This window comes from Mixophyes fleayi, chromosome 4 (assembly GCF_038048845.1).
Source record: "Mixophyes fleayi isolate aMixFle1 chromosome 4, aMixFle1.hap1, whole genome shotgun sequence".
NCBI classification, from domain to species: domain Eukaryota; kingdom Metazoa; phylum Chordata; class Amphibia; order Anura; family Limnodynastidae; genus Mixophyes; species Mixophyes fleayi.
This window is the reverse complement of record NC_134405.1, coordinates 106,794,630-106,822,534: the sequence shown is the minus strand read 5'-3', so window position 1 is coordinate 106,822,534 and position 27,905 is coordinate 106,794,630. Positions and strand designations below refer to the sequence as shown.

Genomic DNA, 27,905 nt, shown 5'->3' with positions numbered 1-27,905 from the left:
GCTCATAAATAAGCCCATCCAGTAATCTCTGGGGTAGAATAATCTGTAAAAGTACTGTGTAACACCTTCCTTTGGTCATCCCTCTTACTATATGTATATATTTATTTATAGAGTTATCGTCAAGTACGACTTAATGAACTTTTGCAAGAACATTCCCGATCTGCTAATCTTATTGTCCTGTAAGTATGGTATACTCTTATATTGAAGTGGGAGCATAGTCCTCTAATTCTTAATTCTTAGCGGTAAAACTTCTCCTGCAACAATCAAGCAATGTTGATCCTCTGCAAAGAATTATTTCTTATCTTTTATTTTTAAAATGCTGACATGCTACACAGCACTGTACATTTAGGGGATCATGACACAAAGAAATGAAGTGGAGAACACTTAAGGTAGTGGAATAACAGTTGTAGCTGCTAGTGGGGAAAGTGAGTGACTACTTTGGGGGGTGCAGCAATATCAGCCAACAATAATTCTGCAATCACTGGGGACTCTACGAGTCGCGGAGGTGGTCTTGCCGCCACGGCTCATTGTTTTCAGTATAGCTCAGTGGTTCCCAAACTTTTGCAGTTCGCGGCACCCTTAGAGTCTCCAAATTTTTTCAAGGCACCCCTCCAAAATAATTACTGAGCAGTTCTGTTTTAGAAGTAGTTAGGTCAAAAAATTGTAATAAGTATTTAGGTCACGACAGAATATTTGTATGCAAAAATGCCCCTCTGCATCCAGACACTCTGCCCCCTCTGTATCCAGGCACACTGCCCCCTCTGCATCCAGGCACACTGCCCCCTCTGCAACCAGGCACACTGCCCCCTCTGCATCCAGGCACACTGCCCCCTCAGCATCCAGACACACTGCCCTCTCTCACGTTGCCCCCTCTGCCCTCTGTCACCCTCCTCTGCCCTCTCTCACGCTGTCCTCCTCCTCTGCCCTCTGTCCCCCTCCTCTGCTCTCTGTCACGCTGTCCCCCTCCTCTGCCCTCTGTCCTCCTCCTATGCTCTGTACTCCTCCTCTGCCCTCTGTCCCCCTCCTCTGCCCCCTGTCCCCCTCCTCTGCTTGCTGTCCCCCTCCTCTGCCCTCTGTCCCTCTCCTCTGCCCTCCTCCCCTGCTTGCTGTCCCCCTCCTCTGCCCTCTGTCACGCTGTCTCCCTCCTCTGCCCTGTCACGCTGTCCCCCTCCTCTGCCCTCTGTCCTCCTCCTCTGCTCTGTCCTCCTCCTCTGCCCTCCTCCTCTGCCCTCTGTCCTCCTCCTCTGCTCTCTGTCCCCCTCCTCTGCCCCCCTCCTCTGCCCTCTGTCCCCCTCCTCTGCCCTCCTCCTCTGCTACGATTCCTCTCACTCTGCCCCGCACCAAGCGCCAGCCATATAAAAAAGAAAGAAAACAGAAACTTACCAATCCGCGCGGCGCCGGGACCCAGCAGCCTCCTCTCTCCCGCAGCTGTCACTGACGTCATTCAGTGACAGCTGTGGGAGAGAGGAGGCTGCTGGGTCCCGGCGCCGCGCGGATTGGTAAGTTTCTGTTTTCTTTCTTTTTTCTAGGGCTGGCCCGCGGCACCCCAGTGACAGCGCCGCGGCTCCCACTTTGGGAACCACCGGTATAGCTGCTTCTATGGCGACCGGGACGTCACTTCTCTCTCACAAGGGCAACGGCTGGGACGCTTCTCTAATCAGCGCTGCGTCTCGTCAACTGACAGCACATTAATTCATAGCATCCTGAGGAGGTAATTAGGTTAGTTGGAACTCTGGCCTCTCATTGGTCAGTATGGGTATATAAGGCAGGGAAGGCTTAGCCTCCCTGCCAGTTATTGCTTCTGTTTACACACTTGCTGACCTGCTCCATATCCCTGTGGATATTCTGTTTGCAATCTGACTGATACCTGTCGTGACCTCGGCTTGTTCTGGAACCTTTTGTTTGCTGATTGCCCCTTACATCTGCCTGTTTACTGGATTCTCCTTGCTTGCAACCAGCCCTGACCATTGGCCTGTCCCTAGTATTTCTGATTGCTTCGGACAACCCTTGGCCTTGGATTGTTCCTGGTTAGTCTCTTGTATTCTGGTTACTTCTCCCATCTCTTGCGCTACGGTTTCGGTACATAAGCTCCCACTACGCTGAGCTTAAGACCTGGGGAAATCCGAGTACCTGTGAGCATAACGAACTCTACGGGAAAGGCTAAAGGCAAAGACCTCTACCATCTGTCCTGGGAGTTAATGTCAGTACCGTCAGCCAAAACAGGGACTGTGCAGCTACTGGTGGTCCATTACTGTTGGAATGAGGAGAAACAGTGGAAAATGGAGACGTGAAACATGAACCAGTCACTGTAGCAATCTTAAAACATTCAACTGAACCTCCTTCCTCTATTGGTTCTAGAAAAGGTTTTGATTTTGTGCTGCACATGTACTATTGAAAATTGTCTTTCACTGTGCTTGTCCCTCAATTTGCACAAAGGTGTCTAGATTTTTGCGCAAAAGATGGTCTGATTGCAGAAGAGCGGTAGTTTTGGAACACTATGTAGGAGGAGATAGGCGCTATAAGGGTGTTTCTTGCTGAGTGTGCCTAGTTGTATGGAGCTATAAAAAAAAATTTTTTGGAGCTATATTATAGAAATGAGATGAAAGGGTGACTAGAAGTTCAAGTGATTTTTAAAGTGAGCGGTTATAACAATGAATTTTATGTTTCCTTTTCTGTTTGACAGGAGCCTTCCGGTTGCAAGAAAAGGGACGGTTTCAGATCATCTATATATGGCTTGGCTAGAAATCCTTTCAAAAAACCTTCCACCAGTGCTAATGGTTAGAGGGAACCACAAGAGTGTACTAACTTTCTACTCCTAATGCTATAAACTCAGTCTCTCCATTTTATCTTTCAGCTTGTATTTACTGTGCCTAACTAAAGCTCATCGATATGTATATAAATATATAAAATGTAAGTTAATGCCCAAAACACAAAAAAAGGAAAAAAAAAGATATACGATCTTTGTGGTTAAATTTAAATTTGGTATTTTAGATTAAAGACTAAAGACAATTCCAATGACTGATACTGATTGATATGATCTAAAGAACACAAAAATTGGGCCTAATTTACAAAGCGCAGAAAGGGAGGCCAGCGCAAAATCCTTTTGCCAGTGCGGTGTCCCTCAATTTGCACAGAGGTATCTAGGTTTGACCGAAAGAGAATGGGTTTGTGCATCCCTTGCTGTGAGGAAGGGTGCACATTTATTCCTATTCCACTTGAGGGATTCATTTCTGGACTAGGTATGAGCTGGTAGAGATAGGGTCTCGTCTTATACTTTTAATGGAATGCGTTTTCACCTTCCTGAAGTGCCTTTCTGAGCGCACTTTGGCCAACATAAAATAAAAGCTTAAAACACACAAAATTGCCACGTTATATGGCAGTTCTAATGTCCCGTCATTCTTTTTTTTTTTTTGTAAATCTCTTTTTTTATTGGTAGTATAACATCTTATACCAACATACATGACATGCAATAAACAATAAATTACAGGTGATACTGAATGCCAGTAAAAACAACAAGCATGTAATATGTTATTTAGTAGTGAGAATTGGGAGGATGGGGGAGAGAAGAAAGACGGGTAAAAGGGGGAAGGAAAGGTAGGTCTAGGTCTAGAGGGAATATGTAACAATGTCCCGTCATTCTTATGCTTAGTCTAAGCCATAAATAAGAGTTCAACTGAGAAGTATTTTAGGAGAAAAGGTAAAAGTTTAATAGAAGAGGTGGTTAACGTGATAAATTGTTAGGCAGTTGGACTGTGAAGTTACATTTACACTGTCGCCCAGTGCACCTCTTCAGAGTTTTCCACCTCTCTGGAGGAGAACTGTTAGTTTGTGGAAGCGTCTCCCGAGAGCAGGAAATAGACATGTATTGTGCATCTAGGTGCACAGCGCAATTGTTCTGCGCATCCAGTGCAATTTGTAAATTAGGTTCAATGTGTTTTCCACAAACAAAATATATTTGTGCTTAATAGCCTGTTATAGATTCTATATTGTTATATTTTAATTGTATTAAATTGAATATATTTTAGACCTGCATCAACAGAATTGTATTTTCAGCAATTGTATAGTTGCTTTTGAAGACTTTGGGGCTGATTCCAAGTTGGGCATAAAACACGCAAATTTTTACTACGCATGTCCACACACACCCATGACAAAGGTCATACATACGTATACACAGTCGGTTGCATGTGACAATTGCGCCTGCTTACGTTAGGAGAGACGGAACAGGGGAGGGAAGGAGTATGCGAATGCAGGCTGAGTATAGTAAAGGCTTGTTCAAGTAATTGTGAATGATGCTGATCCGAAGTAATAAACTTTAAATTGATAGATCTACTGCTCCCAGTAAGCATTGCCTAAAACTGCTTGGATAATGCTGGTGCTTATAGACGATGATGATGACATCTCACCATTATAATAATAATATTTACAGCCTATCATCATGCTTTATGCATACACGCACATTTACGCAATCGTAAGATCTGTAAGACTCAGCATATATGTGTATATGGGTGTTTTTGTGTGGACACAATTTACGTCTGCATTTTAAGGCCACAAATGTGCCAAACTCAGCATCAGACCCTTTGTTTTCTAACAAACTTTGAACCGTATTTTATATTTTTATGGGGACTCTAGATATGTGCTATCTTATATCAGTCTTTTTGATTAACTGCAAAACATTTGAAATATATGAAAAGATGAATAAATATATTTAAATAAATTATTTTCTCAAGTTTATTAAGTCGTTCATGTTCTCTGGAGGAACCTTTTCTTCTCTGCATTTTTTGGTTTGATGTTTTACATCTATAATACTTGTAAGGGTTCTGTTTGTCTTCCGTTTGAAAAAAAATCAATAAAAGTAATAAAATGTAATTGGATAAATGTCATACTTATAAAAAAAGAGCAGGTTTCATTTTACCAACATAATACTAAAAAAATTAAGTGAGTTCTACTGTTTATGATACAGATATGTGAATATCAGCAGTGTTCAGTTTACCTTTTTTCAGTGAACTTAATTACAGTGAACAAATGGAAATGTACATTTTATTGCCAGTAAATCTTATAATAATGTTACCCATACATAAAGTAATATTGTCAGATGAAAGTCATGATCTGACAGTATGTTGTTGGTCATCGGGTCAGAATGTGTCATAATAATAATTGTCCCATGTGATCCAGATGCTTGACTTCAGCGACTTAATCCATCCATTGTGGTCAGCCATGTCCAACAGGATTTGAACATATTTGGCCAAGTTAATGTACAGCATCCATATATAATAAGCACTACTGTACAGTCATCTGGGTCAGGGGAGTAACAATCTAGATATTTACTGCTGTTTCTCATTGTTGCAATCAGAACTTGCACCAAATCATTTAATCTTTCACTGCAGTGATTGGGGAATTGTAAGCACTGTAAAAAAGAAAACATTTCATTTATATAGAATGAATCACAAATATTAACAGACTGGTTCTAAGTACTCACCTTAGCCATACATTATTGTACTGTGTTTAAAAAACATTTTACAGTATGCCTCCCTTTAAACATAAGAAAATAAACAAAAACAACAATAAATAAACCCACTCAGCTTTACAGTAGAGTAATTTCATACATACATACAGTAGATGTAGCCATTTTGTGGGCTGAACTGTTCATGAGAACCCAGCCATTAACTCACAAGGGAACAGTGATAAATCTAAGGCCCTTTGTGAACCATATTCATGAGGCATGACCTCAGACCAACATTATGGGGCGGATTTAATACAACGCGAGGTGCAGCTGAACACCGCATTGATGTTCAGCTGCGCCTATTGCTGGCTGTTACGGTAGGAATCTCCACTAATTTTTTTACACACCTCTATGGGGTTCGAGAAAAAATGAGCGGAAATTACTGTAAAATCTCAGCCGTGGACGTTCCGGAGACAACTCGCACCTAATTGAATCTCCCTCTATGACCAGTATTGATGAGGCACTGGTTCCTATTGAATTACCAGGCTGCATTCATATGTTTATTGGTTCAGTCCACAAAACTGCTGCATGGAACAGCCCTCTGGGCTCGGTGGAGGTGGCAAAGATTTGAAACTTTACTAATTCCCTAGGAGGTAGTAATGCTTTAAACAAAACCAACCTATTGGTACTAGTACCTAATTTAAAGTACAACCCAGAGACATGAAGGGTTATTTACACAAAATTGCAGACTAGCAATGCTTCAGTAAAGATTTTACTCAAAATTCAACCTACCACCACTTTATATACATAAGGGAGCCAATCATCATGCAGGGAGCACAGCAGAAAAATCAGCCTCAGGGCTGTTTAATTAATTGAGGATGGTTGCGCATGCGCCCAGCTGCCCCTCATGCCAGGACGCAGCGTTTCGGGCGCAGAGCGTCCCTAAGGTTGTCTTGACAACAGCCGCGACAAAAGAGTAATTTATGTCACAGGCGTCATGAAGACGGCCGGGACGCGGACAACAGAAGGTAGTGAGTCGCAGGGCTTCGAGCACTGCCGTGGTTCGTAACATTGACAAAGAAATCATATAGCTGACACTATAGTGGTTGACATGAGTTATAATACCACAGTCTATCGGATGACATCAGAATAAGTTGCATGAGTGATGACATCACAATGGGTAACCATACTGGCATCAGGCATCACATTGAAAATGATTAATATTAATATTAATATGATTAATATTACAATTAACGGCATCGCTCATGACCTCACACATGTTGACATCAGTAATGATGCTAAAACAAGGCTAAAACTGGAACCATAAATCAATTATTATTATTATTATTATTATCTTTGACTTATAAGGCGCCACAAAGGGTCCGTAGCGTCGTACATTACATATACAGAAAACAGAACCAAGACACAACATAATACACAAATATATACAAACACAGGTGACAGGGTAAAGCAAATCAGATTATATCTGACAGATAGAGAAAGGGATAGTAGAAATCAGCGAGAAGAAGGCTGAAGATTAATAAAACAGGGAAAACAGGGCTAGCGAAGCAGGCCAAGAGGTACAGAGGGTGAAGGAACAGTAGAAGGAGCACACAAGGAAAGAGGGCCCAGCTCATGAGAGCTAATAACCTAAAGGGAGGGGGACACACATAAAGGGTGGTACTAACTAGGGGAGAGAGCCAGGACAAGAAAGTTAGGAGAACTGATAGACTTGAATAAAAAAATGAGTCTTAAGGGCACGCTTGAAGCCTTTGAGAGTAGATGCTAACCTGATGGAACGTGGAAGATCGTTCCACAGCAGGGGAGCAGCCCGGGCAAAGTCCTAAAGACGAGAGTGAGAGGAGGTGATCAGTGGCGGCGGTCAGAATTACTCAAACTATAGGTCTAACAGAGCTCTGGTCTTGTCTTCCCAAATGTAAAAATGTGCACAGCATAATTTTATATGGATATAATCATTGCTAAAATCAAGATAGATGGCATCACTAATTACACATCACTTGCATTATCACTTTTTATAATGGTGAGCTTACAATCTAAATTCCATACTACACACACAGACTAGGGTCAAGTTTATGTTTTTGCACTGTGAAAGGAAATTGGAGAACCCGGAGGAAACCCAGTAAAACACAGGGATAACATCCAAACTTATATCACAATTGATGACTATAGTGCGTTAACAACAAGTCACCAGCCAAAGTCTTGTGTCGGATTCAAACAGGATCTTTATTGTTAGGATCCACAGCAATACAGGTGAACAGCAAACCAAATCAATGCAGAAAGTGTTTAAGGACAAAAACCAGCACAAGTGTTGAAAAACAAAAAACTGAAAAATAGAAATATTTATTTATAAAAATAGTCCTTCATACTGAGTGTTACAGAGACAGAAACCCAACCACCGTTTCAATAAAACTGACATTGTTCTATTTTTGGATATAGCCTGAGTGAACAGGCAAATTTGGTGGCAATATTTGTGAACCCTATCTATATACATAGATTTGCATGCTGACCATTGATTCTTCTTTTACACTTGTAGATTCAGCTCCCTCGGCATTCATTGAAGCACTTATTGAACACACTGTTGCTTCTTTATCTTTTTGCACACAGTACAGGGGGCATATTTACTAAACTGCGGGTTGGAAAAAGTAAAGATGTGGCCTATAGCAACAAATCAGATTCTAGGGCCTGATTCATTAAGGATCTTAACTTGAGAAACTTCTTATTTAAGACTACTGGACAAAACTATGTTACTTTGCAAGGGGTGCAAATTAGTATTCTGTTTTGCGCATAAGTTAAATACTGGCTGTTTTTCATGTAGCACACAAATATCAACTTTAAATTTCAGTGTACAAATAAGCTATCAGGTATTTGTGTGTTACATGAAAAAAAACAGTCAGTATTTAACTTATGTACAAAACAGAATAATAATTTGCACCCCTTGCAAAGTAACATGGTTTTGTCCAGGAGTCTTATATAAGAAGTTTCTCAAGTTAAGATCCTTAAAGGCCCCTAGTTATCATTTATTTAGTACATTCTACAAAATGTCAGCTAGAATCTGAGTGGCTGCTAGTTAACATCTCCAAACACGCAGTATAGTAAATATACCCACAGGTCTTTTATTTCTTGCAAGATAATTGCTCTATTTGAGCTAAATGCTTTGTTTCTTTTCCTTTTTAGCAACAATATCTGCTCCTTTAACTTCTCCGCCTCATTCTTGGCTACTTCTAGTTTTCCTTTTACATCTTCCAATTCCATAGTATCACCCCAGTCACCCACCATCCACCTCTTTATTACTTTTACAGCCAGTGTTCATTACAGAGGCATCCGCTACTGAAAATGTGGTGTCTATAGTAATGTTATATTTTCCTTTACCCTGCACCGTCTCCCCCAGTATTGCACCAGTACCTTTGGTCACTGCAATTTCTTCTGGGGCCTTTACCCCCTTTCTCATTGCTTGCACATGCAAAGCATTTCCTCCAGGTGTTACCTCTGCAGATTTGGGAGGCTTTTTGCAAATCCCTGAAGCACCTTCAGCTCCCTTTTTCCTGGCCCTAGTGGGGTAACCACAATGAGACTCATCTCTAGGCCTTACTCCCTAGCTGCTGGTACTCACTGGTGGTTCTGTGAGTAGGCCTAGACTAGGCCCAACAGCCACAGGACTCTTCCAGGGAGGATCCCCAGGAAACTCAGCAAATCTTGGTAAACAGTAAATAAGTGTATGGAAGTCAGGAGCTCACTTCAATCCCATTGGGCCACAAATTTGAGAGTGGGTATCAAGACAGGGTGGTCACTTACATACAAAATAATTGTATTTTGCCTGGCTCAACACAGTTTTGGGCATGAAATCAGGTGACAAAGTGGGCACAGATATCATATTTTTTTCAAATAGGTGGGGAATCCACTAGTTTAACAGAGGATACTGAAACTATTACTGAGGTAGTTCATAGTTTATGAACTACTATATCCCCCAGAGGGAATCTGAGGGATAGGGAGGAGAATAGGAGGTAGGTGGGTTGGATAGATCCAAGCAGGTGGGAGGAGAGAACAGATCCAGAAGGGGAGGCGCGGGGGGACAACAATTCCTAAGGTGGATGGTGTGGTTATGTTAGAAGACACTTTAGCCATAAATGATGGTGTACAGGACCCGGTGATGGGGTCAAAGGTCTTATAGGGGTTAGGTAATATGATGCTGAAAGGAAATAAAGGCAATGGCCATGCCTATAATCTTTAATGATGGCTCCCCAATCTACCATTAATGTGGCATCTGTGCTTACCGACTGAGGTCGTTATATTTTTTCAACACGCTTGAGGTTTTTTGTTTATGCAAGAGACAGGGTTGGACGCCTTGTGGACCTCCACAAATGCAAACGGGAGTGGAGGTGAGGTCCCTCCTATTGGTCTCTTGTGGCCGAGCCGTTCGGTGGAGTGGCAGTCCTTTTTACTGGCATGGTAACCACTCAGCAGATTATAGAAATAAACATGGGCAGATGTATAGTTAGATGTTTTTCTAAGAGGGCAGGTCCTGAGGCTGATAAATATATATGGTTTACAGATCCAACAGGGCAGGAAATACCTTTTTAGGGAAATTAAGCCTTACCTTTTTACGGGCTGCAGATTGTCTTTGGGGGTGATTTTAACACCACTGTTAGGCCAGATGATAGGAAAGACTCATGGACATTGCTGGGCTATGATGCAAGTTTTTATTTAGTATAGTCAGGCTGGGCTGGTAGATGTGCATTTCGAGACTCTGCAGACCTCATGGGGTTCACCTTTTTTAGAGGTAGAAGTAGATTAAGAATAGATAGATTTTTTGTTAAAGGTAGCTCTGTCACATCAACTCTAAAGTTGTTGGCAGTGGATCACGTTTGTCTTTGCGTATCTTCAAATAATTCAGACACCCCTCACAAAGACAGGGGCCTGTGGTGTCTGAACTCTAGCTTCTGGAGGACCAGGAGGTTAGACAATCCTTATAGGACTTCCTTGAAACGCAAGAAACCCTTTTGGATGCAGATTGAGTTAGGCCAGAGTGGTGGGAGGAATTAAAAGGAAGAACTCTTAGTTATTTTAAGGAACTGGTAGTTTGGATGAACTGGTTAAAAATTAACGTCTGCCATGACTTGAGGCGGAAACTAGTTTTCCTGATCTCTGAGGGTGGAGGTAGTGGGGATATCACCCGGGTAAAATCTCAGATAACGAAGTGCCAGTATGACCAATATGCCTTTGATTTCGGAAAGGGACTATGGTAAGTACCACTCCTCGGATCCCTAACTTAACTATAATTGGTAGGTTGATGTGAAGGAAGTGAGGGAACTGCACGATGCCAGAAGGTCCTCTGGGAAGACTAAGGAGGTAGCTTGTCAGTTGTGCACTCCTTCTACTCCTGCCGTTTGTCTGAGAAGGAATTTATCACAGAGAGGATGGAGCAGTTCCTGAAGGGGGTGTCTGGGCTTGGTGGGAATCAGACTTCTTTCAATCTCTTGTATTCTAAGATAAGAGAGGACGAGATCAGGAGGGCGATTGATAGTCTATCAAATAAGAAATCCCCAAGCCCGGATAGTTTAACCTCTGAGTTTAATAAAGCCGTTGTGGACCTCCTGAATGCGCACCTGGTGGAGGTGTTTAACGAAAGCTTGGGTAGAGGCTTACTCTCTCCCTACATGAGGTAGTCCACCCTTATTTTGTTATCCAAGGGGAAAGACCCATTCAGGATTGAGAATTGGCACTCCATCGCTCTTCTCAATTTGGTTAGGGAGATTCTGGCAAATATAATTTTTAACAGTATTATGGAAGTTTCAGGCCTGTTACTTTCCCCTTCCCAGCACTGTACTGTGAAGGGTCGAAAGGGCTGGTTGATTGGCTATGTACCACTTATAGACAGGTCGAGAGCTCCCCTTTTGTGAATGGGTGGACCCTACTTTTGGGGTCTCATCTGGAGTCAGGCAAGGTTGTCCCATGCTCCCTCATCTATGTATTTGCAATTCACCCATTTATCAGGAGGATTGAGAATGGTACAGTGAGGGGAGTGCACCCTTGAAGGTAGTGGCCTATGCTGGTAATGTCACGGTTGTCTTGTGACACATGGCCGAGGCATGTAGCATTGAAAATTAGATGTGAGAATACTCTGAGGAATGATGGTAGTTTGTCATTCCAGATGCACTCCCTCAGGCCAGTAGAGAGGTTAAAATCTTAGGCATTCAATTTGGTATAGGTGATTATGCCCAGTGAAATTGGGAATTGAAACTGACAGGCAACGCCTGTAAGGTGGAAGACTGGAAGAAGTAGAAGCTGCCCTACAGAGAACGGACTGATTTGATCAAAACTTACTTGCCCAGTTTTTTTGTACATATGTCTGTTGCCAGAATCATTAGGGGTCATGGTCAGTTCCTTGTTCTTTCAGTTGTTATGGGGGAACAAGTTGAACTTCATCAAGAGGAGAGTGACAAACAAACCGAAGGATGAAGGTGGCTGAGAATGGTAAACCCAGTGCTGTTCTTTAGCACTGTCTTATTGAAGCTTCATCTCGAGAGTCTCTTTTTGGAGTCTCCCTCTCGGTGGGCAGCTAACATTCGAGTTTGGGGGCACCCCTTTCTCAATGCATGGTTGGATGAGGGTCCTGTAAAAAAATCTTTGAGTCAAGCATGGATACCTCTCGGTCTATGTTGTTCAATTTGAAGGTGACAAGTTAATGGCAGATTGGGATGGGTGAGGCAAAAACTCCTCTAGGAGGGTGTTGGAGAATAGGATTGTGCGTACTCACTTTGATGTGCTACTGTTACTAAAGGATTGCCCAGGTATGCTCAAAGGGTCTGTCTTTGGTGAATTGCAAGCAATTCCTCCGAAGTTTAGAACTCTCACTTGCATTTCATGGGATCAGCGCCGGTGCTAGGGTTCACGGCGCCCTAGGCAAAATTACCTTTTCTCTAGCTGATCCGCACCTTCTTCACACAGGAGGCGTAGTGATGCATGCTGGAAGGGGAGGGGGGCGCCGGGAAAGAACTTTATTCACACTGTCTGTCAGTGACAGACAGTGTGATACTTCACCGATGCGCCGCGGACACTGAAAAACAGTGGCGGCGCAACCCTCTCCTGAGCCACTGACTAGATTAGAAAATCTAGTCAGTGGCGCCCTGCAGGTCCCAGCGCCCTAGGCAACTGCCTAAGGTTGCCTAATGGGAGCGCCGGGCCTGCATGGGATGCTCTACGTTAAGGGGAACCTGAAGAATAGGGGTGTCGATGATCGCGGTTGTGCACAGGAAAAATGTCATGGGGAGGTGGAGACAATGGACCATTTCTAGCTTCAGTGGCCTTTTAATATAGATTTACAAGGAAGTGTCCCATACATTGGGACCTTCCATGTCTCTCTGGGCTTCCTTACACTAAGTGGGTGTATGGTGCACTCAAAAGGTGTTTTTGATTTCCGCACTCATTTTTTTTTAGTTAGCGCAGTTGGTAGATTTTACACGTTAAGTGCGTATAGTGTCTATTAGGGTGGGTAGTATTCTGCATGAGGTTTAGAAAATAAGCTAAATGGAGAGGGACAAGATGGATGCTGCGAGCTGGGTTAGACTCTGATGAGGGTTAAGATCTTCCTAAGTGGCAGCTAGGATTTTTTGTGGCTGCAATCTGAAAGCGTAAACTAAATTTGCTTCCATCCATTGTTTGGAGGGGATCAATCATTGTCCATTATTAAGTATAGCTCATTTAGTGTTAACACTAAAAAAAAACAAAAGACATGCAATGCAATTTTGGGAATATTCATTCACAATGTTGGAACACTCAAATTGGTGTGTCCTGTTTTTAAGACTCTTCTCTGGGGTTAAATAATGCCTGACCGCCTCACACGCGAATGAGGCTGACTGGGGAAAACACCATTGCAGTGTTTGTTGCTAGAACACTGCTCTACCTGATTCTGCATCACTTTCAGCAGGCACAGAGGAACAAGCTTCCCCTGTGTACCATGTGACCGCTGCAGTCACATGACTGCTGATGTCAGACGGTCCTTTAGATGAAGGGGATCTTGTCATCACCCTGTTTCCGACAGGTTCGGCGGGTTACATTTGGCGGGATAATTCGATCTGGTTCAGTATCTCTGTGTCGCTCTTGCACTATGGCGCCCACCCCTGTCCAGACCTCTCCGGCCAAACGGGCGAAGGAAGAGATCAGTAACACACCGCCTGCAGTGCTCCGGTTCGCCAAGTTATCTGAGCATGCTGCTGCCCCCACCAGGGGCTCCGCACTGGCCGCTGGATATGATCTGTACAGGTAGGTGGCTGAGATGGATGTATCTATCTCTATGGATCTCACACACTCTGTACAGAAGGTGACTTCCTGCTAGTCTGCAGATCACACACACACACACATGATATTTTGTTTTTCGGGTGGGGGGGTTCATTATCTAAAATTCCGTAATTTGTTCATATGTGATCAAGAGACTAGTGTAACATGACCCTTTTTTTTGGAGGGAAATTTGTACTTTGTGTGTGTAAATATAGAACAGTGGGTGCATATGCTAACTTCTCTCCTTTCTGTCTAAATCTTTTACATATGATATTCATGTTTTGTTTTCTAAAGTGCATATGACTATGTGATAGCTCCACAAGACAAGGCTATTGTGAAAACTGACATCCAGATTTGTGTTCCAAGTGGATGCTATGGTAGAATTGGTAAGTTGCTGAATGTTTAATATTAATAGTCTTTAAAGCGAATTCGCTTTGCCCTTTTTCTGTATTTACTACATGGTAGCTCGTCCACTTTGGCGTTAGAAGGAAAAAAAAAACTGCTTAATTTTGGCTCCCATGTCCCTCAACGCTGCTTTAAAGTCCAGTGTCCTCTACCTAACACGCAGCCTTTGTGTGACAGTGCATAGATTACATGCTGTTACTTGCTGTCCAGTTGAGTGCAAGTACAGAAGTATGTATACACAAGAATATGAATAATACACTTAAAAAAAAATAATAAAAAAAATAAAATATATATATATATAATTATTCTGAATACTTGATGCATAAGGCACTGTAGAACCTGGTGGGATGTTCTCTAATGATGTGTAATTTTGGTTCTGATTGTACTTGGGTTTGTTGGCGAATATTGAAACCAATGAGGTTTCTGCTGAAAAATAACTTTATTGTTCTCCATTCTCTCTAAAATAGGATGCCTATAAAACATTTCTTAAAAAATGATCAAATAGATCAAAGGCATCCCATATTTCCCATGGTTTCTGTAAAGATAACAGATGTTATTCTATCTATAGTGCTGATTAATCTGAATGTATGTATAATAGTTCAAACAAAGAATATCCTCAAGTGTGAACATATTGAGTTAATGAGCATAGAGGACCAATTAAGGAGTTATTTGCTTTAATTTCTCCCTTTTTAATTCTATTACACATTTTTCTTTAATCACTGATCTCATTTTACTTTATCCTACATTTTGCAACATCAATATAGTATTGCCATGCTCAATTGGTTTCATTTTAAAATATTTGAAATTTATTTTTTAATATATTTACACTCGTAAGACAAAATTTAAATGGGTTAATTCCGTTACTTGTGCCCATAGACTGGATGAGTTGAGTATTTTTCGTATGCAATAGTTGCTGACTCCCTTCTGCCTCAAGTTGTGCGCTCTATACCAACCGTTCTTTGCATCCTATTCTCGCATCCCTAATCTCTATACAAACCATCTAGCTGTATTGTGACTTCACAAGAGACAACGGATGTACCCACTCTTCTACATCTTCCACTGATTGAGGTCTGTTCAGGAACTTCTGTTCAGGAACTGTGGCTGAATATTTCAGAGGGCATCTGGATTGAGATTGTAGAATTTAACCCAGAACTCTCAAAAGGTCTTGTGCACATGAGCATTATTTAAATCTATTTGGAAGAATGGATACAAAAGGAAACTTGTATAGAGGTAAATTAGAGCATGGTCTACTTCTCTATCCTGCTCCGTTATATCCCTTCTGTAGACTGCTGTGTGCATTGTATTGGGATTTCTCCTAACATTGATATCTGTGGGCTTTACTATCCCCTCTTTTCACATGCCAAACCTATAAAAAAAAAAGAGACTGGCTTAAATAATGCTCATGCAAAGCCCTACATGTGTATACAAAACCATCACATATGGGGGACTTGTGCTTCAGTCACATTACAGGTCTCATTAATAATACAATAAGATCTGTGCCCGCACTATTTTTCAGGATTTATTGGCTTCCTTTTTAATACATTATTTTAAAGGTTTGTAGATAATAGGATGTTGCTTTAATTATTTTCTTTTCTTTTCCCATTTTAGCTCCACGATCTGGTTTAGCTGCCAAACACTTCATTGATGTTGGAGGTACACTTGTTTTTTTGTTTTTTTTTCCTCCAGTAAATTGTACAAGTGCAGACTGGAAAAGTTTATTACATTTTTTAAGAAATTACACAGCAATTTGGTAATTAATAACTAAATTGTCCTGTAGGCAAGTATATATGCAGCAGATCATTTTTGGTTTTTTGTGTACCTCCTTCACAGTATGTACATATCACATTTAAACAAGACAGCCACAATCAAAGCAAAATATTTATATTATGGGGTTATTGACCATTTTTTTGACAACCCCTCTGTACAGCACATTCCTCTTAAACAGCATTATTTATCCGCATACATACTGTACATTACCACTGCCATGATGGTGTCCCTCTCGAAAGCTTGAGTTTGAAAAATGTATTTGACAGCGGAGACACAGAATGTATACATAAATGCATTATGCTGCTTGTTGGGTTTTTTGTTTTGTTTTTTTTATAGTATTTCTTGAGTTATTAGGTTAACATAATGTAGTTACTAGAGTAGACAAGATGAACTTTGACTGACAAACCTGGTACTTTGCACAGGCTGTCATTTTGATAGACCAACTATAATTTGATAGAAACAATACAATTAATGGGGGTGGGGGGAATAAAATAAACATAAAACTCAATGCTGGGGAATGGAAGGGTGTGTTCATTCAATAATGGCAGTGCATTAAAATATAACTACCCAAAATGGGAAAAAATGTTTTGGGTGAAGTTTATTAATAAGACACACAAATAGCCATAGTTGCCTTTGGTGCACTGTTACACCAATGTGACAGGTTCCCAGCAGGCTCCAAAATTCCAGCGTTCTTTCCTACTAAAGCAGACCAGTTTCAGGCAGGCAGAGTGGGTGCCTGTGGTACAAGTGGGCATCGCTTTAGCCCTTACATCTCGTTGTAGCTGCCTACTAAGTTGTGTGTGGGGGGTTTTATGGTTTTTGTTTTCTTGATCTGATAAAAAGTTTTTTTTTTTTTCTGTATGCTTGAAAAACAAGTGTTGTAAAACTACAAGTTCCAGAATACCCTGACGACTATCATCTGGTATAGCATGCTGTAGTTTGTAGTTTCACTGCAAACACTTGGAGAGATATAGGTTGCCAATGACTAATACAATGGCTTGACAAATCTCAGGTGGTCAATTTGCTTAAAAAAATTATTTTGGAGCCTAGCTGGTCCCTCAGAACATTCTGCTGTATCATATTTTACTTACTGACTTCAAGTCTACTCTTATTTTGTCCAGACATTGCATAGAAATAATTTTTTTTCCAGCAGAAATTGTGCTGAATTTAAACTGAGCAGAAAAACTAAACCTAATGATGTTGAGGAAAGGTGATGCTGGAAGAGTCAATCTCCTGGTCGTCTTTGTCTCGGCATTACAAATGGTTGGCTATGACCTGAATAAAGACTACATTCTGTTTTCACATACTCTGATTCACATGGAGCGTATCTGTCAAAGAAAAACAACTAGTTAATACATTTTATTAGGTAAATGGGTAATACCCTTAGGGGATAGCTTACTAAACATAAGCGTTTTTTAACTACATTTGTGGGCTTGCCCAAAAAACTGAAAGGGGGCTATTAAAAATAAGAAAAAATCCACCTTGAAGGTGAACAGATACTTCCCACGTGAAAGATCTCCTTACAAGCATTTATTAGTAGTGCTTTCAGAACACAATCATTACTGCACATGACCTTCTATTCCTCTGTATTGAAATACAAGTTCTTACATGGACACAAGGTCATCAATGGCTGTTGGGTATTTCATATTGGATAATGGTGTCCTTACTGCCTGTTGGGGGAGGAAAAGCAGTTCAGTTGACCACAAGCCAGACTGTCATTGAATTATACTCATTATTAGCTGACCTTTGGAATTGTGGCGGAAAAAGCAGGTGATCCGAAAACCTCTGGATCCATCATTTTTAATAAAAATAAATAGTTTAGCATTTTATATATTTTATTTTTTTTTTTTTACTCCTTTCACTTAGAGGATATATTAATTTGGACAGTTGTGTTCCTTTTCTCAGTTGTCCCCTTAAAATATTTTATATACTCTATTAAGTAATGTGTGTTGTTTTTTTTTGATCTCTGAATCTTGTTCTGAAATCTTATTTTCATTTCCAAACATTTGAAATACTCTATAGAAATACAAACACAATGCAACATTGTGCTCTCTTCCACAGCTGGAAGGCGTAGACTGCTTTCAGAGCCAAGGCCCTGACAGTTAGAACTTGCATCGAGGGCCATCAAATTAACCTGCCAGCACCAATGTGCCTTTTCCACTGATTGCTGCAATGTTCTTTCCACCATATTACACAACGTAAAATGTAATTCTGCACTGCAAAGACTATTTCACATAATTGCTTTGTGTTCACATTTTAAGATGCTTGAACATTTTATTTTCTTTATGATGATTCAGGGTGTATATTCTAGTCTGTTATTTCTCCTTAAATGAAACCATTTGTTTACCAATTTATCACTTGTTTCTGTCTTTTGACCTTTTCCTTTTAGCTGGTGTTATTGATGAGGACTATAGAGGGAATGTTGGCGTTGTATTATTTAATTTTGGAAAAGAGGTGTTTGAAGGTACGTCATGTAATATATGTAATGCAGTTTTACAGAGAGATTAACAAGGTGAACTATTGTCCTCAAGGACTAAACCTAAATTACAGGTTGGTCATTTCAAAGAGAACTTCTAATTTCATTCAAAAATATATTTGTAAACCATTTGGGAGCTATTGGAACTGTAAATATTTGGGATAAGTTGTGATCTTGGGGGTGATCTGCACACACTGCAGTCGGTCACCTTGTTTACGGACAAATGATTAACTTGTGCTTGTGCTCAGCTCTGTAAATGTAAAAAATGTCACGTTTTGTGGAGGTATAGAGGTTTTTTATATAATATCGAAGTTATGATGTGAGCACTTAAGTGTTAGGGAAAACGTGTGTATTAGAATGATGCTGCTAATTCGTATAGAAAATAGAAGTCACCTTGAATATCTGTGACCTGTATAAAAGCTTTCTGCCTGCTTTTATATGGCCACAGAGCTCGGTGATCTTTTCTGAATTGTTTATTTTTTTTTATTTTTTTTTAAATCGTAAACTAAGTGAGAAGCTTGGAAGCAGCACATTTTGTACCAAGAGGAATGTTCATGTTGGAGCATCCGAACTTGTAAGTTTAGCTTTACTTGCTATTTAAAGAACAGCTGCACATGAATCGATTATGATCACTCCCAAATGTGACAAGTTAGACAAGCAATGTGCCAAATAACCCTCTGTAAAACAGATATTCTATAATGCATTGTTTCTACTCTGGACAACTAGTACCCAAGCAGGCAATGTTTTCAGGCCCTGTTCATACAGAGGGGAATCCTTTTGGTAATACTTGGTTACCAGAATGAAGAACCACTGCTCAGAGACTTGCACGGTTTAATTTAAAACCGTTTCATGACTTTGATTTTGTTTCAGTTGATAAACATAGTATCTTCGGTTGCCTGCAATGTAGACAGCTGATATGTTCTCTGCAACATGAGTTATAGAGATTATATATTTTCATATTCTTGTCACATTATGACAAATGACTAAACCAGTCCTGTTTTGAATCTTTCAGTTAAGAAAGGCGACAGAGTAGCTCAGTTGATATGTGAAAGAATTCTGTATCCTGGTCTTGAGGAGGTTAAAGTAAGTATTTACATTCAGTAAAATATATTCTGAATAGAAGACCTACATTTCTGCTTGTTGGGGTGGAATAAAATATTTACTAAGAGTTTTTATATATTTTTATTTTGTCTTGTGTACTTGTTTGCTCAGTCTCCAAGACCACAACGGTAACAAATTTATAAAATTTGAGTGATGACACATTTCCCGTAATGTGCATTATTTTACTATTTCCAATAGTGTGTGTGTGTGTGTGTGTGTATATATTTATTTGTTAAATGGTCAAGTTATATGCTTGGTGTTCATACTGAAATCATGACTTATTTTTCTTCCCACCCCCTCTTGTCCTCTCACCACCATTTTTCTGTATACAGACTTTAGATGAGACAGAGCGAGGTGCTGGTGGTTTCGGGTCAACCGGTCAAAACTGATTAGTTAAAAATATGTTGACATTATTAAGTCTGTCTTATGGATCGGTCACTCATCACATCTTTCAAAGGAGCTTCAATTCTACTGTTCCAAAGCACCGGTCAAAAGAACAAATTTGACATTTTTGGTTAGATTATACTCTTGAAGCCTAGGATGATTTTTGTTTTGTTTTTTATGTGTTTTTGTTTGAATAATAAAATGAATACATAAGGTATTGTGTGTCTTATTTGAAATATTTTGATTTGCAAATGGCAATAATCAAGTCTTTCTGTTTCGGACTAATCCAGTTGCGTATCTTGTCTAATCGGCAGGACAGGTAACCTGTTATCTAGCAATAAACTAATGCAACAAAAAAGTAAATGTTTTTTTTACAAGGTGAACATTATATAGGGCACAAATACATAGCCGCAGGAATGCAAGTCCGTTTTTTGTGGCCCTAAAGTCAGATATAGGGGCCCAGTGTGTAAATACTGCAGTAGGTTGGCAGGTTCTTCTGTGTCTGTACTTTTCTGCATTGCCAGCGGGGACTCTACCAGTCACCACCCTTGCAGCCCCAGAGAGTCCCGGTCATTACTCTTAGACATTGGCCCATGAATCATTGGCACTCTGGTTTGCTGGCAGACTTCTCTTTGTAGTGCAGAGTTTAGTTTAAAGTTAAATGAGATGAAGGTTTTAATCTGTGATATTAAGTTTCTGTCACCTTGTCTTCAGCACAGGTAAGTAATATGCAGGATTTGGAGGTGAGGGGTAGTGGGAAGTGGTAAGGTGTGACAAATGTACAGGGGAGGAGCATGGCACATGGCCACACATCACTGAGGTGTTTAAAATCCTGCTGTTAGCTTTTCACATGTGTAGAGGTTAATTATTTAAGTAGCGTTCTGGTGTTAAATCCTGCAGAACCGATTCATAATCACCAGCTATTTTTATAGCGCCACTAATTTTGCAGTGCTGTACAGAGAGCTCGGTCACATCGGTCAGATTAAGTAACCTTAGTGTTCTTTAGGTGAAAAATTGTTCTGCACATGTGATCGTGCTCAAAGAGATGAGCTGTGATACCTTTAGTGCATTAATAAGTGTATTAGGTCTTTGCTGTAACCACCAACATCACATGTGCTTTTGAATCCCTCTGCGTGACCAGTTATCTGTTGCACCAGTTGCAAATTTGGGGGGGGGGGGGAGGTGGGGGGGGGGGCTCTGTGTGTCGTTCACCATCCTCTAGCTATATCACTTTCAAAATCTACACTTTTTTTTTGTTCAGTTTTACGTCAAAGGGTGGCTCTCGCCCCTCTAGTTAAAAAACATATTAGAAATATAGATGAGCTTAATGGTTCATTAACAGTTGAACTGTCTATTATAAGACTGCTGCACTGATGTCTGAGCAAACAGAAACTCAGACTCGGCAAACACACAGAGCAGGATACAGTTACCCCCCCCCCCCCCCCCCCCTTCCCAAATATGCAGCTTTGAATTGGATTGTCAGCTGCCGGCTGTCCGGCACTTTATCACTTTATGCTGTGAAGCTGAGGATATTTGGAAGTTTTTTGTTTATGCGTGTGTTGGGGAATCAAGCTGTTCCAGCAGCCCTTTCCTCTAGTGCCTTGCAGCAAACAGAAAAGGGGCCTAGTGGTATAGACCTTAGTCTGTAGACACTCTGTGGGTGGCAGGCTGCCTGATAGTTATAGTAGAAAGGCAATATTCTTGAATGGTTTTCTTTTCTTTTTTTTTTTTTCTTTGTTTTTTTTGCTATTTAATTAACTGATGCAATAAGGCATCATTCATATTGTTCATTTAATAATACTGAAAATGTACAAAGTTCACCCCTTCACATCACTGTTTATTAATGGTCCTGTCACTGACATACAGCAGATATGATTACTGTTGCATGTGAGCAGCCTATGCATCTGGGTTCCATGTAACTTTTCCCTGCAATATTTTCAGAGCACCTTTTTGTACTGGGTTCCATTTGAAAGGTAGAGTGAGAGAATATTTATGAAGCACTTCTCTGAATTGGTCCTGAGTGCATGCTTGCCAGCGTCTCAAAAAAGGTTGCAGTGTATATACTAACCCAATAATAGCCAGCAACTAACCCATGTAGCAGAGATCTGTCTGTTGGGCACTGGCCCTCTGGATCAACACTCTCCACTACATTGTTGACACAAGTACTTCTCAATAGGAGCCTGGGCACAGGAACATCAAATCATCTGGCGTCCAAAAAAAAAAAAAAAAACATTTCTGAAATGTGGGTACGGTATGGAAATCTTTAGAGCATCTTCACTGTTTTATAAAAAAAAAAAAAAAGTGCTGTATAGAGGGGTAGTATCGGGGGAATTAATTTGTCTGTGGATGGCCACATGTAAAGCATCCAGTGACATTAGGATCGCTGATGGTTAGTATATATGCATCACAGTACATACCAAAACTGAATATTATGAAAATCACTTTTTTGTTTTAATGTTCTCCTCTAGATGGCATATTTGTTTAATCTCCTGCATTGAACATTGCTTGCATTTACTGTTACTTTTTCTGGCTCAATGGACTACATAGCAACAAATGATTGAAAACAGGTTTAACCAAGGGTAGAAAAGGAGCAATAATTATTAAATGTGATTGGACTTACTGCATTGTTTTTATAATCATTTTTGGCATATGGGACACTCCCTTTCTCATTCTGGATTTCATTATGAAAATGTGTTCATCTATTCCTAATTAAATTCTTTTTGAAATCCTCTGCTGCTTTTCATTGAAAACCCCCATATGTCCCATGCCAATGATGCATCTGTCTTTTATGTCCAGCAACTACCTAGGACCCTCAGTATGTTTTTTGGGTTTTAAAGCCATGCATATTTATATCATGGAAATGAGACAAATAACGTGCTAAATTTATCTGTCAAAATACTGAATACAGAATTTATTGTACTGTGAAAATTACAGGTAGCCTGTCAACATTGTGTTCAGCTTCCATTGTTATTTTGGCTTCAACATGGTTAAACACGTTCAAGCATTAAGTAAACTTCAATGACCCTGCCTACTTCTTGCACTGTCAAACCTTCTCTTGTAAGAATAACAGTGTACTTTTATTTGGTAGAGTGCAGCATGATGTTTTTGGCAGAACCATCACTTTTGCTTTGCATAAATTTGTGACCAAGTAAAAAAAATAAATAAAAAAATGGTTGCTTCAGTGTCCATGATAAAGCCAGCCTCTGACAACAAGTTTAGCACTGTCTCCATACTCCCAACATTTTCAATAAACATGGTTATATTATGGGAAACTTAAAATCTTCAGGTTTTGTACTAAAAATCTTTGTTCATTGATGCTAGATGTCAATGCAAATTCTTGATATAATTTTATACAGTACTGACTAATGTGCAAACATGTCAAGCGAACGGATGTTTTTTTTATTATTTTTTTTATGAAACGGGTCACCATGTTAGTAAAATGTATATACCAACTGTAGTGCAGCTTTAAGGTAAGTGCAACTCAAAGTACATACCCAGCTGCATCGGGGTACTCTCAGAGTATATAGATGTAGACAGAGTAAAGCTACAGACAGCATCATTAACTTGAGGATGGTTATGGCTGTGTCTTTACTGAAGCATAAAAACCAATAGATCCACTGAGAGCAAGTAGCATTATTCTGTTATGGTTTTTTTTTATTCTTAATTCCTTTAGAATTTAGGAGTTGAATAAAAAAGTAAAGGGTAATTTTAATTAAATTAGTTAAATATAATACATTGTTGTGTGTATTTTTTTCAGTTTAGATACTATGGTGGTACTACATGTTCCACAAGCTCTGGCATCCATTGCCAGAATGGTGCTTGTACAAGCACCAACATGGGCAAGCAGTCAATGGCTTCAAGGGTTTACTGGGAATTGAAATTCTAAAATAGTACGTAATCTATTTGTCAGATTCTACTATTACCCTGGCAAACAATGCCCCATAGATGCCAGGATCATCCATACTGCTATTCAACACGGAGTTGGTTGTCCATAAATAAAATAAATATTCTGGAAAGTTGGATATTACCCTCATCACAAAAATAACGTGTTAGCTTTAGTCATAGCTAAACTGTTCGACGGGTTCTCTTTTAACATTAACCTAAGTCAAATTTAAAAGCACTTCAATCCACAAATATTTGTTATATGTTAAAATCAAATATATCTTCATATTATAGTAACATAGTTGATGAGGTTGAAAAAAGACATCAGTCCATCAAGTTTAACCTATTTGGATCTCCTACAATCCCTCTCTCCTATTTGAAATTGATCCAGATAAAGTAACCAATCTGTTTCAATCAGGAATAATCCCTTCTGACCCAGTAGTGCTGTCCTATTTCTCCCTGGATCCACTACTGTCCTTCATTATAATTGATGGTTGTAATCCTGGATACCCTTTTCAGCTTTCTTAAACATTAATTGAATCTGCCATCACAACCTTCCCTGGCAGTGTATTCTATATCTTGACTGCCCTTACTGTAAAGAACCCGTTCCTTTGCTGGTTGTGAAATTTCCTCACAAACTTTCTTCTAAACTTAGTTGGTGACCGCATGTCCTGTGTACATTTCTTGGGGTAAAAAGTTCCCATGAAAGTTCTCTGTATTGACAATGTATTTACACAGTAATCATATCTCCTCTTACGACACCTTTTTTCTCAAGTAAACATGCCTAAACTGCCTAATCTTTTTTTCATAACTTAATGACTCCATACCCTTTATCAATTTTGTTGCCCTTCTCTGAACCCTTTCAACTTCCAAAATATCTTTTTTATAGAGTGGTGACCAGAGCTGTACTCTGTACTCAAGATGACTCCTACAAAAGTTTTATATGGTGGCAAAATTACACCTTCTTGCCTTGCATCTATGCCCATTTTTATGCATGCCAATACGTTTGGTCCTTGCAGCTGCTGCTTGACATTGAGCACTATTGCTAAGCCTACTGTCTGCAAGCACTCCCTAATCCTTTTCCATTTTAGATTCCTCTAAATTTGACCCATTTAATTTATAGATTGTGTGTTTGTTTATGATTCCTAAGTGTGCAATCTTACATTTGGCCGCCCAATCCTCCAGTTCATTTAAGTCTATCTGCAGAGAACTACATCTTTCTCTGATTTTATTATCTTACAGAGTTTGGTGTCATCTGCAAAAATGGAAACGTTGCTCTCTAAACCATCACCATGGTAATTAATAAATAATTAAAAAGCAGTGGTCTCAGCACGGAATTTTGAGGTATACCACTTAAAACTTTTGACCAATTAGAAAATGTTCCATTTATCACTCTCTTCCCTATTCTCCAACCAGTTTTCGACCCAAGTACAAATGTTGTTTCCTAGACCCAGCTCCCTTATTTTGTAAATCAACCTCCTGTGTGGCTCTGAATCTGTGGTGGTCGAGACGGATGGGATTTCCTTCCCTTACCTTGTCCTCCAGACACGAGTCAGGTTCTTTTTTGTTCGGATATCCGGTGGTCAGGAGATAAATACTTCAATGAAAGGGACAAGGATTGGTCAAACAACTTGGGTTTATTAAGAATGCGGTAAGGATAATTTTGGTAAGCCACCGCGCCACTGACCCTTTCAGCTCAATGGTAATGACAAAATAATCGTTTGATCAGCATATAGCACAATAGCATTTAACATATAATATACACCTGGTGAGTATAAGGCACAATAGCAATAACATCTTCAATATCAATAAATCAATTTTTAGGTAAATCACATAATATTAACATTCATCTAAAACATTTGGTGCACCAATATTATCCCTGGTAACGTTACCATATTTTACACTCAGTCCTGGGTTGAACTGTGTACAGGAATTTTGTAGTGTTTAAATATCCTGCAGAGGTTTCCATTAGGGTTAATAATCCTGATTAAGTCTCTACTTTCTCTCTAAAAGGTAGATGTTAAACTGTAGGCAGTGTTAAAGATTATAACAAAACACAGGACTGTTGCTCAATTCAGTCACAAGATGGCACTGTTCTTTCATCACTCTTCTCTCTGACGCTGGGGTGTGTGCAGTACACTGCAGGCTAGGATTTTATCTTGAAAAGGTTCTGCAGTTCGTGGAGACTGTTAGATGCCCCACTGTGTGTCCCCAGCCGTTCTCCAGCCGTGTGTGCTGGCAATGTCACCAATTCCAGCAGCAGATCAGTCTCATGTCAGCTTCCCCTTTCTTGTTGCTATATCAGACACTCCTCCTTCCTGCACATCCTCCTGGGTACGTCCTTTCATTTCAACTGTCATTCCCACTGTCTTCCTCAGCCTCTAGTAACCCCTTGTAGCCCTGCATTTTAAAAGCGTTTATGCACTTCCTCTGTGCTGTTCAACAGGGTATTGGGGCACCACATATCTATGACTCTTTACCAGCTTATCATCATGGTTTATCAATTATTTTTATAAATTCAGAATAGACCCTAGGATTGTCCTCAAATTTTGTTTGTTTAGTTTATCTCATATCTTATAATCAATATACATTGCTCCGTATCAGCATTTTTACCCCCGAGGAAGCAAACATCAAAGCATATGTTGGGTCAGGACATAAAAACGCATGTCACAAACGTGGATGATGAAAACTGGTTTTACAGCTTGATGCTGCTGATACAGAATATACATCATTTGTGATGGAAATACACTAGGGGCCTGAATTATCAAGGCACGAATACTGAGCGCAACTTGCGTTTAGTTTTATGTGCACGTAGTTAGGCTTTGCATACTCCTGAATTCATCAAGATGCGGATCTCAAGATACGTGTGCTTTTGAAACGAGGATAGGACTGCTGTGATCTACTACACAACACGCTGCAGGCTATGTCCAATACCTATGTGGATTATAAATTCACAAAAAAATGCACAGGAAAATAAAAAAATCTTGAATTAATGTCACCTGTTAATAATAAAGGCATTCATGGTAAGAGTTTAAAAAAAAGTGTTTTTTTATTTATTTTCCATGAAATACATTTATTAGGCTATTGTTAATGTCTACTGGACATAAAATACATTTTTACAGTTGCTCCTGATTACAAACACATGTTATAGCGTGCATACAAGATTGTCATCACTAGTAATCAGGACTTAGACTAGCCCTTTAGCTGGAGCAAGAGATATGGCAGAAAAACAAGTAACTTTGAGATGGACATGGGTGCATGCTCTTGGTACGCCCCTACTGGAAATTGACTATGGCAAAATGCCCCTTTCCTGCCCCGTTCACTCACAGAAATCGTAGGCCGTAGTCGGTGTCCTTTGTGTTCAACGACGCAGCAGACAGGGCTGCGTTCACAGATGTATGTCCCAGTTCTGGGCATGCACAAAATGATTTTGCGTACGATACAGTCAAAATCGGCAGATACGTGCTTTGATGAATCAGGCACTAATAGTTATTGTTAGATTACTCTGTCAATAATTATCAGACGGAGAGATACCTGCAGTAATTCAGATAATATGCTTTGAATGCCGGTTAGGGTGCTATAAAAAGATACCAGGTAAGAGCTGATATGAGACCTACAATGCAAATCAAATAGTATAAGGATAAGCACACATGCCTTATGAAAACTGCTTAAGCTGTGCAAAATATTACAATGTTGCACTGTTAAGTAATAACACAAGAATTCAAAATGAATGTAACCGATACTAGGTAGCTCCAACATTTAAAGGCATTCAGGATATTAGAAAGCAGAAACTGCATGTCTGTGATTAGTAATGGCGGAAGTGTCTCTTAAGGAAATATACTTCTTTATTAACATTGGACACTTTAGCGCCGTATTGAGAGGTTATAATATCACTTCTTACAAACAGAATAAAATATTCCAAAAGGCAACAAATATGGGGTGTCATATATGATTTCTGCATATTTATGATACATTTATAGAAATATGAGATATCTAGTTAGAGGTATCTAAATGCAAAAACTATAAAAGAAGGGGATATTTTACAACAGTGAAATCGACGGTACAGACATAATAAATTCATAACAGGTAATGGGATAATAGGAACCAGATGAAAGAAACAAAGCATTGGTTCCAAAAGTGTAATAACACTTTATA

The 27,905-nt window shown here is 39.9% G+C and overlaps 2 protein-coding genes across 3 annotated transcripts in view; both read left to right on the top strand.

The window, feature by feature from the left end:
• SLC12A1 (solute carrier family 12 member 1) overlaps window positions 1-4,827 on the top strand; it is an 85,609-nt gene extending 80,782 nt beyond the window's left edge. The window contains exons 25-26 of the mRNA XM_075207980.1: window positions 112-179; window positions 2,684-4,827. Of these exons, the coding sequence (XP_075064081.1) occupies window positions 112-179; window positions 2,684-2,819 (204 nt within the window). The 3' untranslated portion in view covers window positions 2,820-4,827. The remainder of the gene's footprint in view (window positions 1-111; window positions 180-2,683) is intronic.
• Window positions 4,828-13,426: 8,599 nt separating this feature from the next.
• DUT (deoxyuridine triphosphatase) lies at window positions 13,427-20,083 on the top strand. 2 transcript variants are annotated; one of them, XM_075205207.1, is made up of 6 exons: window positions 13,427-13,720; window positions 14,030-14,121; window positions 15,749-15,793; window positions 18,297-18,371; window positions 18,894-18,957; window positions 19,396-19,466. In XM_075205207.1, exons 1-6 carry the CDS (start codon window positions 13,464-13,466, stop codon window positions 19,397-19,399), a joined length of 537 nt encoding a protein of 178 aa, XP_075061308.1. In that variant the 5' UTR covers window positions 13,427-13,463; the 3' UTR covers window positions 19,400-19,466. The 2 variants fall into 2 exon arrangements, with proteins under 2 accessions (XP_075061308.1, XP_075061307.1); XM_075205206.1 differs by lacking the exon at window positions 18,894-18,957 and adding an exon at window positions 19,817-20,083 and having other exon boundaries at window positions 13,433-13,720.
• Window positions 20,084-27,905: the final 7,822 nt, after the last annotated feature.

What these genes read in the sequence shown, in the direction of transcription:
- DUT (XM_075205206.1), top strand. Translation starts at nt 13,464, where the DNA reads ATGAAGGGGATCTTGTCATCACCCTGTTTCCGACAGGTTCGGCGGGTT. An exon ending in GCTGGATATGATCTGTACAG is followed by an intron (nt 13,721 to 14,029) that starts GTAGGTGGCTGA and finishes TGTTTTCTAAAG; the next exon opens with TGCATATGACTATGTGATAG. An exon ending in ACACTTCATTGATGTTGGAG is followed by an intron (nt 15,794 to 18,296) that starts GTACACTTGTTT and finishes TTTTCCTTTTAG; the next exon opens with CTGGTGTTATTGATGAGGAC.